Source organism: Coregonus clupeaformis, chromosome 3 (assembly GCF_020615455.1).
Source record: "Coregonus clupeaformis isolate EN_2021a chromosome 3, ASM2061545v1, whole genome shotgun sequence".
Taxonomy (NCBI): Eukaryota; Metazoa; Chordata; class Actinopteri; order Salmoniformes; family Salmonidae; genus Coregonus; species Coregonus clupeaformis.
In genome coordinates this window covers 44,246,111-44,260,143 of record NC_059194.1, presented here as the reverse complement: position 1 = coordinate 44,260,143, position 14,033 = coordinate 44,246,111, and the positions used below count along the sequence as shown (strand labels likewise).

Below are 14,033 nucleotides of genomic sequence, written 5' to 3'. Positions count from 1 at the left end.
CATTTGCTATATAAGTAAGTGAAACTGAAAGTGAAAAAAATACTCTCTCTCTCTCTCTCTCTCTCTCTCTCTCTCTCTCTCTCTCTCTCTCTCTCTCTCTCTCTCTCTCTTTCTTTCTCTCTTGGTTCTCCTTCATTTTTAAAGAAATCAATTTGTTGAAAACTGTTCAACTATTTTCTTTCTCTCTCTTTCAGTCAACTAATCACAATATTTGATGCACTGCAGTGCCAGCTAGCTGTAGCTTATGCTTTCAGTACTAGATTCATTTTCGGATCCTTTGATTGGGTGGACAACATGTCAGTTCATGCTGCAAGAGCTCTGATAGGTTGGAGGACGTCCTCCGGAAGTTGTCATAATTACTGTGTAAGTCTATGGAAGGGGTTGAGAACCAAGAGCCTCCTAGGTTTTGTATTGAAGTCAATGTACCAAGAGGAGGATGCTAGCTGTCCTCTGGCTACAACATGTTGCTACCATATAGAGTGCTGTTCAGGCTACTGTAGACCTTCATTGCAAAACAGTGTGTTTTAATCAATTATTTGGTTACGTGAATATATTTAGTATAGTTTTATCCCAAAAAAAGTATTTTTATGAAATTCATTACATTACATTTTAGTCATTTAACAGACGCTCTTATCCAGAGCGACTTACAGTTAGTAAGTGCATACATTAATTATAAAAAATGTTTCATACTGGCCCCCCGTGGGAATCGAACCCACAACCCTGGCATTGCAAATGCCATGCTCTACCAACTGAGCTACATCCCTGCCGGCCATTCCCTCCCCTACCCTGGACCAATTGTGCGCCGCCCCATGGGTCTCCCGGTCGTGGCCGGCTACGACAGAGCCTGGATTCGAACCAGGATCTCTAGTGGCACAGCTAGCACTGCGATGCAGTGCCTTAGACCACTGCGCCACTCGGGAAATTCACTGAGGGGGATGGTCCTCCAATTCCTCCTCTGAGGAGCCTCCACTGACACACACATACTTTACATTCACCACTTGCCAGAGAGACTACATTCACTTCTCCATTCTACATAAATCAATCATCTTGTATGAAGCACATATTGTCTATGGCAGGGCTACACTATTACTCTGAAGAGGCATTGTGATCTAATACTCTCCACATATATAGAGCTAATTGAAATAGACCCGTCACATTGGTGAGGGAATGGCCCCTTTGACTGAGCTGTCTTGGTTGTCGAGTCACTGTGTGGCCTTTAGCTCTCCTTTTCTCTCCCTCTCTCTATCTTCCGTACACCCCCCCCCACCACCACCATCCCTCACCCCCTCTCTCTCTCTTTCTCGCTTTCTCTTCCATACATCTCCCCTTTCCCCTCCCTCCCTCCCTCCCTCCCTCCCTCGCTTCAGGCAGTATTACCTGCTGATCAATAGAGGCAATGCATGGTCAGGACTCCCATAAACTCCCAAGAGACAGACAGCCACATCACTGGCCAAACACTTTCACTTCCATTCCGTACTCTTCACTGATATCGGCTGATTATTCACTGTGACGTGCGTGTGTTTGTGTGTGTGTGCCTGCAACAAAACCAGAGTTGAGCATAGCCGGTAGTGTGCGTGTGTGCTTCCGCGTGTTTGTGATCTACTCTGTTGCTCATCTCTCCTCTCTGGGGTCTAAAGTGACACAGGTGTTGCTCTCATCCAGGCTTAATGCATGCAGTGTATATGAATATCACAAATATAGTGACACACAAAGAGATACACAAAACTCGGCCTGAGATATAGAATTTAAATGAGTTTTTATGGATTTGACAAAATGCCTTCTAAACTCAATATGAAAATAGACTGTCCTCTTCTCTGTCACTATGAACAGACTTTAATTGTTCCAATATGCTGGGTATTCTCCCCTTGTTTTCAATGGCATGCTGCTTTGGGTAAGTCTGACCATCCAGACTGGTCTCATAGACTAGCATAGTAAATGTAAATCTGGGACACTCAAATTAGTATGATATGTTACGTTGTTATGGTTACATAATATAGAAGGTTACTTAAGGCAAAAACAAAAGGATGGTGGTTGGTCAGGGTGGATGGGTGAGCGCATAACGCGAACATCTAGCAACCCAAAGGTTGCGAGTTTGAATCTCATCATGGACAACTTCAGCATTTAAGCTAATTAGCAACTTTGCAACTACTTAGTTACTACTTTTTAGATACTTTGCAACTACTTAGCATGTTAGCTAACCCTTCCCCTAACCCTAACCCTTTAACCTAACTCCTAACTTTAACCCTAACCTTAACCCCTAACCCATAGAGCTAGCTAACGTTAGCGTTAGCCACCTACCCACCTAGCTAACGCTAGCCAAAACAAATTGGAATTCGTAACATATCATACATTTAGCAAATTTGTAACATATTGTATGAATTGCAATTTGTAACATATTGTACTAATTGCAATTTGTAACATATCATACAAATTGTAATTCGTAAAATATCATACTAAATGGATGATGGACATCCACAAATTAATACATACCATACGAAACGTAACATACATGTATCATACTATACTGAACAAAAATATAAACCCAACATGTAAAGTTTTGGTCCCATATTTCATGAGCTGAAATAAAAGAGCCCAGAAATTTTCCAGACGCACAAAAAGCTTATTTCTCTCAAATTGTGTGCAGAAATTTGCTTACATCCCTGATAGTAAGCATTTCTCTTCTACCAACGCAATCCATCCACCTGGCATTTTAAGAAGCTGAGTAAACAGCATGATCATTACAAAGGTGCACCTTGTGCTGGGGACAACAAAAGGCCACTCTAAAATGTGCAGTTTTGTCACACAACACAATGCCACAGTTTTGAGGGAGCATACAATTGGCATGCTGACTGCAGGAATGTCCACCACCAGAGCTTTTGCTAGAGAATTGAATGTTAATTTCTCTACCATAAGCCGCAGACCACATGTAACCACGCCAGCCCAGCACCTCCACATCCGGCTTCTTCACCTGCAGGATTGTCTGAGACCAGCCACCCGGACAGCTGATGAAACTGAGGAGTATTTGTGTCTGTAGTAAAGCCCTTTTGTGGGGAAAAACTTGTTCTGTTTGGATGGGCCTTTAAACAGGTCAACATTAACAAGGCCGCAGGGCCAGACGGATTAGCAGGACCTGTACTCCGACCATGCGCTGAACAAATGGCAAGTGTATTCACTGACATTTTCAACCTGTCCCTGGCTGAGTCTGTAATACAAACATGTTTCAAGCAGACCACCATAGTCCCTGTGCCCAAGAACACAAAGGTAACCTGCCTAAATGACTACCGACCCGTAGCACTCACATCTGTAGCCATGAAGTGCTTTGAAAGGCTGGTTCAAATCAACAACATTATTCCAGAAACCCTAGAACCACTCCAATTTGCATACCGCCCCAACAGATCCACAGATGATGCAATCTCTATTGCACTCCACACTGCCCTTTCCCACCTGGACAAAAGGAACACCTACGTGAGAATGCTATTCATTGACTACAGCTCAGCGTTCAACACCCTAGTGCCCTCAAAGCTCATCACTAAGCAAATGACCCTGGGACTAAACACCACCCTCTGCAACTGGATCTTGGACTTCCTGACGGGCCGCCCCCAGGTGGTAAAGGTAGGTAAGAATACATCTGCCAAGCTGATCCTCAACACGGGGGCCCCTCAGTGGTGCGTGCTCAGTCCCCTCCTGTACTCTCTGTTCGCCCATGACTGCATGGCAAAGCACAGCTCCAACACCATCATTAAGCTTGCCAATGACACAACAGTGGTAGTCCTGATCACCGACAACAATGAGACAGCCTATAGGGAGGAGGTCAGAGACCTGGCCATGTGGTGCCAGGATAACAACCTCTCCCTCAACGTGATAAAGACAAAGGAGATGATTGTGGACTACAGGAAAAGGAGGGCCAAGCACGCCCCCATTCTCCTTGTGTCCACATCACCAACAAATGATCAAGGTCCAAACACATCAAGACAGTCGTGAAGAGGGCACGACAAAGCCTATTCCCCCTCAAGAGACTAAAAAGATTTGGCATGGGTCGTCAGATGCTCAAAAGGTTCTACAGCTGCACCATCGAGAGCATCCTGACTTGTTGCATCACCGCCTGGTATGGCAACTGCTCGGCCTCCGCTCCGCAAGGCACTACAGAGGGTAGTGCGTAAGGCCCAGTACATCACTGGGGCCAAGCTTCCTGCCTTCCAAGACCTCTATACCAGGCGGTGTCAGAGGAAGGCCCTAAAAATTGCCAAAGACTCCAGCCACCCTAGTCATAGACTGTTGTCTATGCTACAGCACGGCAAGCGATACCGGAGCGCCAAGTCTAGGTCCAAAAGGCTTCTTAACAGCTTCTACCCCCAAGCCATAAGAGTCCTGAACAGCTCATCAAATGGCTACCCAGACTATTTGCATTGTCCCCCCCCCCCACCCCCTCTTTTACGCTGTTGCTATTCTCTGTTTATTATCTATGCATAGTCACTTTACCTCTACCTGCCCCTGCACATTGACTCTGTACCGGTACCCCCGGTATATATCCTCGATACTGATATTTTATTGTTACTTTACTTTTTTTATTTTTTACTTCAGTACATTTAAGTAAATGCTTTCTTAACACTTATTTTTCTTAAAACTGCATTGTTGGTTAAGGGTTGTAAGTAATCATTTCACTGTAAGGTCTACCTGTTGTACTCGGCAAATGTGACAAATACAATTTGATTTGATTTGATAGAAAGCAGTTGCTTTGAGAGCCTGAAAATACATGATCTAAATGATTGATAGTTGTTGTTCAGCAGTCATAGAAGTATGCCTTATTTACTTTGAAGAACTACTAAAATAGTGATTTTGTCAGACAGCATAGGCAGCAGCTCTATAGAGATGAGATGATGACTTAGAATTAAATAATCGTGTCATCAAATAAAATTAATATTTTATTAAAGTAATGTGAATAAATTATTGTAAATAAGTGATAAGCAGTAATGGGCAGTCACTATCATCATGGCACTTTTATTAATTCTTTTATTCTGTGTTACAGCGTTTAAATAATGATTTTTTAATAATCGAACCAAAACCGAACTAAAAAATGACTAATTTCTCAGTACTAGCACGCACGCACGCACGCACACACACACAAACACACGCAAACACTTCCAATCCCCCCCCCCCATGAGAGTGATTGACACTCCACTGATGGCTGTCATGCACTGAGCCACTGTCACCACCAGTTAGACCCATGCAGTTGCTTATTGGTCATTATCAGCCCTTCAATGTTGATATATTTCTCTCTCTCTCTCTCTCTCTCTCTCTCTCTCTCTCTCTCTCTCTCTCTCTCTCTCTCTCTCTCTCTCTCTCTCTCTCTCTCTCTCTCTCTCTCTCTCTCTCTCTCTCTCTCTCTCTCTCTCTCTCTCTCTCTCTCTCTCTCTCTCTCTCTCTCTCTCTCTCTCAATTAAATTCAATTCAATTTAAGGGCTTTATTGGCATGGGAAACATGTGTTAACATTGCCAAAGCAAGTGAAGTAGATATTAAACAAAAGTGAAATAAACAATAAATATTAACAGTAAACATTACACTCAGAAGTTTCAAAAGAATAAAGACATTTCAAATGTCATATTACGTATATATACAGTGTTGTAACAATGTGCAAATAGTTAAAGTACAAATGGGAAAATAAATAAACATAAATATGGGTTGTATTTACAATGGTGTTTGTTCTTCACTGGTTGCCATTTTCTTGTGGCAACAGGTCACAAATATTGCAGCTGTGATGGCACACTGTGGTTTTTCACCCAGTAGATAAGGGAGTTTATCAAAATTGGGTTTGTTTTCGAATTCTTTGTGGATCGCTGTAATCTGAGGGAAATATGTGTCTCTAATATGGTCATACATTTGGCAGGAGGTTAGGAAGTGCAGCTCAGTTTCCACCTCATTTTGTGGGCAGTGTGCACATAGCCTGTCTTCTCTTGAGAGCCAGGTCTGCCTACGGTGGCCTTTCTCAATAGCAAGGCTATGCTCACTGAGTCTGTACATAGTCAAAGCTTTCCTTAAGTTTGGGTCAGTCACAGTGGTCAGGTATTCTGCCACTGTGTACTCTCTGTTTAGGGCCAAATAGCATTCTAGTTTGCTCTGTTTTTTTTGTTTGTTCTTTCCAATGTGTCAAGTAATTCTCTTTTTGTTTTCTCAAGATTTGGTTGGGTCTAGTTGTGTTGTTGTTGTTGTTGTTGTCCTGGAGCTGTGTGGGGGCTGTTTGTGTTTGTGAACAGAGCCCCAGGACAAGCTTACTTAGGGGACTCTTCTCTAAGTTCATCTCTCTGTAGGTGATGGCTTTGTTATGGAAGGTTTGGGAATCGCTTCCTTTTAAGTGGTTATAGAATTTAACGGCTCTTTTCTGGATTTTGATAATTAGCGGGTATTGGCCTAATTCTGCTCTGCATGCATTATTTGGTGTTTTACGTTGTACACTAAGGATGTTTTTGCAGAATTCTGCATGCAGAGTCTCAATTTGGTGTTTGTCCCATTTTGTGAATTCTTGGTTGGTGAGCAGACCCCAGACCTCAGAACCATAAAGGGCAATGGGTTCTATAACTGATTAAAGTATTTTTTGCCAGATCCTAATTGGTATGTCAAATTTTATGTTCCTTTTGATGGCATAGAAGGCCCTTCTTGCCTTGTCTCTCAGATCGTTCACAGCTTTGTGGAAGTTACCTGTGGCGCTGATGTTTAGGCCGAGGTATGTATAGTTTTTTGTGTGCTCTAAGGCAATGGTGTCTAGATGGAATTTGTATTTGTGGTCCTGGCAACTGGACCTTTTTTGGAACACTGTTATTTTTGTCTTACTGAGATTTACTGTCAGGGCCCAGGTCTGACAGAATCTGTGCAGAAGATCTAGGTGCTGCTGTAGGCCCTCCTTGGTTGGTGACAGAAGCACCAGATAATCAGCAAACAGAAGACATTTGACTTCAGATTCTAGTAGGGTGAGGCCGGGTGCTGCAGACTGTTCTAGTGCCCTCGCCAATTCGTTGATATATATGTTGAAGAGGGTGGGGCTTAAACTGCATCCCTGTCTCACCCCACGGCCCTGTGGAAAGAAATGTGTGTGTTTTTTGCCAATTTTAACCGCACACTTGTTGTTTGTGTACATGGATTTTATAATGTCGTATGTTTTTCCCCCAACCCCACTTTCCATCAATTTGTATAGCAGACCCTCATGCCAAATTGAGTCAAAAGCTTTTTTGAAATCAACAAAGCATGAGAAGACTTTGCCTTTGTTTTGGTTTGTTTGTTTGTCAATTAGGGTGTGCAGGGTGAATACTCTCTCTCTCTCTCTCTCTCTCTCTCTCTCTCTCTCTCTCTCTCTCTCTCTCTCTCTCTCTCTCTCTCTCTCTCTCTCTCTCTCTCTCTCTCTCTCTCTCTCTCTCTCTCTCTCTCTCTCTCTCTCTCCTTTTTTCTTTCTCATCTTCCCCACAGGGTACCATTCAGGACGTCAAATTCATTTTTGCTCAAAACGGCTACATCACACAATGTCCCAACCTCAATCGCAGTAAGTAAAGTAACTGTTATTACCCTTAGCTCTGGGCCCTTATTTATAAAAGTAAGAGTGCAACTCTAGCATCAGTTTAGCCTTTTAGATAGTAATGCATACAATTGCATGGGCAGGGGAGACCTGATCTTAGATCAGCACTCCTACTCAGATGTACTTTATGATTACAGGCTCGGTATGATTAGCTTCTTGTTGAGGACACAGGACAGGTTATTCCTCTTCTTAATTTTGTCTGAAAAGTGAAGAGGTACTGAGATACAGTGGAGATGACATCCTGTAATATCTCATTAGATATACTCCCGTCTCTGTTACTCTTACTAATCCCTCATCACTGAATAAGTCAGCGGAACTCCATCTCTGTTCTCTCTCTCCCTCTTTCTCTCACTCATTCCCTCTTTCAGTCTTATCTCTCTTTCTTTCTCTCTTTCTCTCACACCTACACACTCACCGCACGCACACACTCACGCACATGCACACACACACACGCACACAAGCACACATACACCTTTTCCCTTTGTCTTATCTCTGTCATTTAAATTCAATATTCAAACCTCCCTCCCTCTTTTTTCCTCCCTCCCTCTCTCTTCCTCCCTCCCTCTCTCTTTCTCTCCCTCCCTCCTGTTTATTGTCAAACAAATGAAGATACAGGGCTTGTGTTGTGCCCTTGTGGCAATGCTACTGTCTCTGTCGCTGATCAATAAGGCATGTATAATCATAGGCTGTCGCTCCACTCACCGATACTCGTGTGAACCAGCGCTTGCGCCGCACCCGAGAAGCCAAACAGCTCTATTAGATACAGGACAACAAGCTACTTAATATTAATATAGAAGTATACGTTTCTTTCTTCAAACATGCATACAACATTGTGTAAAAGAATCATTAAGTAAAAAAAAATGTAATTACCCACAATCCTCTAAAAACAGAGCCCCATCGCAAGATAGGACGTGCTAGGAGATTAAAACCAGACTTCCAATGAGCAGTCACTCAATTTTCTCTAGCTTTGGTTATAAAATATACTTATATTTTGAGCAACAATGTTTTGGTAAAATGTGTATAAATGTACGTCCTCTTTTTCTCTTCTCTTTTTCTTTTCTTTTGCATCCTCTACCTCCTTCCTTTTTCTCTTGCCCTTTACTCTTTTATCCCATCTCCCACTCCTGTCTTTCTTTGTCCCTCATTTTCTCCTGTTGAGCCTGTCCGACATGCAGTGATTTCCTGAGCCTGGTGCAAGGCATCATGGACCTTCAGGAGCTGCTGGCCAAGATGACCCTGAAGGTGAGAGTGACCACCCATTCAAATAATTGCATTTTGACCTCTAACCTCAAACAAATGACCTTATGATGCTTTATGTCCCAACATTGTACCTGAGCGATCTTAGTCAGAGGACATCAACACGCACACACACACACACACACACACACACACAGACACACACACACACAAGCCTCGTATCAAAGCCCACTCTTCCTCCTCCAAAGGGCAGGTAGGTATGATCAGAGGTCATACAACACACACACACACACACACACACACACACACACACACACACACACACACACACACACACACACACACACAGGGTAGGTATGATTGGAGGTCACAGGGGTGTCATTAAATGGCAGCCATCTTGGCCCTGCAGGACACTAACAGGTGCAGAGCATTATGTTCCTCTCAGCACGACCCCCAACCATGTGTGTCTGTGTATGTGTGTGTTTGCGTGTACATGTGTGTGCGTGCTCGTGTGTTCGTGTATGTGTGTGTGTGTGTGTGAAGCAAGGACAGCCCACCAGCCAGCCCTGAGCTTGGAGTCATCCCACTGTAAATAACCGCCTCATCCTTCATTTTAATAGACCAAAAGCACCCAATTTGTCAATATCCCAATTGGCACCCTATTCCCTATTTGATCCCCTGCTGATTTTGTACGTTTGCCCACTGACAAAGAAATGATCAGTCTATAATTTTAATGGTAGGTTTATTTGAACAGTGAGAGGCAGAATAACAACAAAAAAATCCAGAAAAACGCATGTCAAAAATGTTATAAATTGATTTGCATTTTAATGAGGGAAATAAGTATTTGACCCCCTCTCAATCAGAAAGATTTCTGGCTCCCAGGAGTCTTTTATAAAGGTAATGAGCTGAGATTAGGAGCACACTCTTAAAGGGAGTGCTCCTAATCTCAGCTTGTTAACTGTATAAAAGACACCTGTCCACAGAAGCAATCAATCAATCATATTCCAAACTCTCCAAAATGGCCAAGACCAAAGAGCTCTCTAAGGATGTCAGGGACAAGATTGTAGACCTACACAAGGCTGGAATGGGCTACAAGACCATCCCCAAGCAGCTTGGTGAGAAGGTGACAACAGTTGGTGCGATTATTCGCAAATGGAAGAAACACAAAATAACTGTCATTCTCCCTCGGCCTGGGGCTCCATGGAAGATCTCACCTCGTGGAGTTGCAATGGTCATGAGAACGGTAAGGAATCAGCCCAGAACTACACGGGAGGATCTTGTCAATGATCTCAAGGCAGCTGGGACCATAGTCACCAAGAAAACAATTGGTAACACACTACGCCGTGAAGGACTGAAATCCTGCAGCGCCCGCAAGATCCCCCTGCTCAAGAAAGCACATATACAGGCCCGTCTGAAGTTTGCCAATGAACTGGGTGAAAGTGTTGTGGTCAGATGAGACCAAAATCGAGCTCTTTGGCATCAACTCAACTCGCCGTGTTTGGAGGAGGAGGAATGCTGCCTATGACCCCAAGAACACCATCCCCACCGTCAAACATGGAGGTGGAAACATTATGCTTTGGGGGTGTTTTTCTGCTAAGGGGATAGGACAACTTCACCGCATCAAAGGGATGATGGACGGGGCCATGTACCGTCAAATCTTGGGTGAGAACCTCCTTCCCTCAGCCAGGGCATTGAAAATGGCTTGTGGATGGGTATTCCAGCATGACAATGACCCAAAACACATGGCCAAGGCAACAAAGGAGTGGCTCAAGAAGAAGCACATTAAGGTCCTGGGGTGGCCTAGCCTGTCTCCAGACCTTAATCCCATAGAAAAATCTGTGGAGGGAGCTGAAGGTTCGAGTTGCCAAACATCAGTCTCGAAACCTTAATGACTTGGAGAAGATCTGCAAAGAGGAGTGGGACAAAATCCCTCCTGAGATGTGTGCAAACCTGGTGGCCAACTACAAGAAACGTCTGACCTCTGTGATTGCCAACAAGGGTTTTGCCACCAAGTACTAAGTCATGTTTTAAAGAGGGGTCAAATACTTATTTCCCTCATTAAAATGCAAATCAATTCATAACATTTTTTAAATGCGTTTTTCTGGATTTTTTTGTTATTCTTTCTCTCACTGTTCAAATAAACCTACCATTTTAATTATAGACTGATCATGTCTTTGTCAGTGGGCAAACGTACAAAATCAGCAGGGGATCAAATACTTTTTTCCCTTACTGTATAGGGAATAGGGTGGCATTTGGGGCACAGCCTGTCTGACCTCCCTGCTTATACAGCAACGCAGCGGGTAGAAGTGGCACTTTCCTCCCCGCGTGGCTGTGAACGAGGGAGGGAGGGATGGATAGAGGGGAGGAAGGGAAGAGGTGATGGAGGTGGTGGATGAATAATTGCTAACCTCTTTGTCCCCGGCTGGCTGTATAATATGCAGTGTCAGGGAGAGTGAGCTGAGATTAGCTGTTCCATGCATGAATTAGCAGTGGCTGTGTGTGTGTGTGTGTGTGTGTGAGAGAGAGAGATTGAAGAGGTTGCAGATGAGCTTAGTCAGAGCCTATATGCATGTTTTGTGCTGTTGATGACATGAAATGGATGACACACACTTTTCAACAATCTTGTAGCATGTCTTATCTTGCCTTGAGTATACTGTAGTGTATTTAGGTACGTCTTCATCATATTTTCCCGGAGTACGAACGCATGCACGTATGCTACTCACGCATGCACGCACACACACACACACACACACACACACACATACACACACACACATGCACACGTACACGCACACGCACACACACACACACACACACACACACAGACACACACAGACACACACACAAATACATAGATGATTGGTATGTCCCATCGTGCCCCTATGATGCTGGTGCTATGGTGCTGGCAAAGCCCAGGAAGATCAGTATTTTAAAAACTTAACTTAAACTAGTTCCTCACCCTGGAGTCCCCTAAGTCTATGGAGGAACTATCTAACATCAAGTTGTAAAATAACTTCTCTCTCAACATCAACAAAACGAAGGAGCTGATCGTGGACTTCAGGAAACAGCAGAGGGAGCACGCCCCTATCCACATCAACGGGACCGCAGTGGAGAAGGTGGAAAGCTTCAAGTTCCTCGGTGTACACATCACTGACAATCTGAAATGGTCCACCCGCACAGACAGTGTGGTGAAGAAGGCTCAACAGCGCCACTTTAACCACAGGAGGCTGAAGAAATTTGGCTTGGCCCCTCAGAAACGTTTACAGATGCACAGTTGAGAGCATACTGTCGGGCTGTATCACCGCCTGGTACGGCAACTGCACTGCCCGCAACCGCGGGGCTCTCCAGAGGGTGGTATGGTATGCCCAATGCATCACCGGGGCACACTGCCTGCCCTCCATGACACCTACATCACCCGATGTCACAGGAAGGCCAAAAAGATAATCAAGGACATCAACCACCCGAGCCACAGCCTGTTCACCCTGCTATCACCAGAAGGCGAGATCAGTACAGGTGCATCAAAGCTGGGACCGAGAGACTGAAAAACTGCTTCTATCTCAAGGACATCAGACTGTTAAATAGCCATCACTAGCCGGGTACCACCCAGCTACTCAACCCTGCACCTTAGAGGCTGCTGCCCTATATACATAGACATGGAATAACTGGCCACTTTAATAATGTTTACATACTGCTTTACTCATCTCATATGTATATACTGTTTTCTATTCTACTGTATTTAGTCAATGCCACTCTGACATTGCTCGTCCTAATATTTATATATTTCTTAATTCCATTCTTCTACTTTTAGATTTGTGTATTGTTGTGAATTGTTTGATACTACTGCACTGTTGGAGCTAGGAACACAAGCATTTCGCTACACCCGCAATAACATCTGATAAATATTTGAATGTGACCAATAACATTTGATTTGATTAGTGAATCAAACTGAAATTGGCCTTTAAGCATCACCATATTCTTTTGAAATTGCGTTTTCAAAATATTGTGCTTTTTGCTCCAATGCTCACGGCTCCGTCAGAACATGGAACTACTTGTTGGGGGGGGCTCTGTAGATGAAATTGAAAGCCTCGACGACACCCGGTATTTCAAATTTTACACACAGAGATCTCTATCATTGTACGGCTAGTTTATATTCCGCTGCTGCCGTGCTCCGGGAAAATGGTTACTTGCATAGTGGAGTCTTTTGCTTAGACATGCTAGCTAAACAATGAACAATAATCCCAACTCATAACATTACTACCCTGCATGAATCAACAGGTAGCTAAAACTAAACAACTAGCTAGGTTCAATGTTAGCTAGCTAGCTATCAATAGGCTATAACTAGCAATGCAAATGGCTCTGAGAAACAAATAATATTACTATACAGATCATACATGTAACGATAGCTAGTGAGCCAGCCAGCCAGCTAACATTAGTTAGCTAGCTAACAGTACGCTGTAACTTGCAATAAAATTGACTTTGTCTAAATTAGAGACATATAATATCTGAAAATGTAGCTAGCTAGACTCTCTTCCCTGTATACATGGATGAACGCCTATCCCTCGCTTTCACGGATGCCATGGTTGTAATCCAGACAGGTGTTTTATACAACAGCCTTCTGTGTTCTCTTTTCGAATCCCTGCGCATTTGCAATCAAACGCCTGAATTTTCTCCATCTCCTTAGCTATCATACTCTGCTTCCACTGGGCATTCCACTGATTTCAAAACTCGGTACTCTAGAAAGTGGAGAGCCTTAGCAACACTTGTGCTGTTCTTTGTGATATCTTTCCAAAAAGCCACTTTAGAACGGATTACCTACAGACAGAAGCATGCTACATGGCAGACAAATCCGAACTCATCTCTCGGCATGTCCAGCCCATTCATTATTTCAGCCAATCATGACTAGCGGGAAGGTTTGTGTCTTTTTCTGTGGCTAAACAAACTAGTCTCGTAAATTAACAATTGTATTCGTATTTACAGATGGCATACATGTATGTTTTTAGGGCACATGAAAGTTCACAAGTTCCAGAAGGCATTTCTGCCAAAAAACACATTTTGATTAAGAAAATTAAAATGACATTCAAATGCCTTTCCTGTGAAGTTGTGACGCGTGACATATGCTTAGTTTCCTGAAACTAGTCACATATGGCTACAGGTTCATCTGCCTGACTTAAAGCCCATTCTTAAAGGAAGCTGCTATAGACCACTAAGTGCTAACAGTCAGTATCTGGATAATATGTGTGAAATGCTTGGTAATGTACTGTATACCCCAACAGA

The 14,033-nt window shown here is 43.5% G+C and overlaps 1 protein-coding gene across 1 annotated transcript in view; it reads left to right on the top strand.

The window, feature by feature from the left end:
* LOC121579071 (protein kinase C-binding protein NELL1-like) overlaps nucleotides 1–14,033 on the top strand; it is a 519,122-nt gene that overhangs the window by 255,471 nt on the left and 249,618 nt on the right. The window contains exons 6-7 of the mRNA XM_041893338.1: nucleotides 7,457–7,529; nucleotides 8,722–8,804. Coding sequence (XP_041749272.1) covers nucleotides 7,457–7,529; nucleotides 8,722–8,804 — 156 coding nt within the window. The remainder of the gene's footprint in view (nucleotides 1–7,456; nucleotides 7,530–8,721; nucleotides 8,805–14,033) is intronic.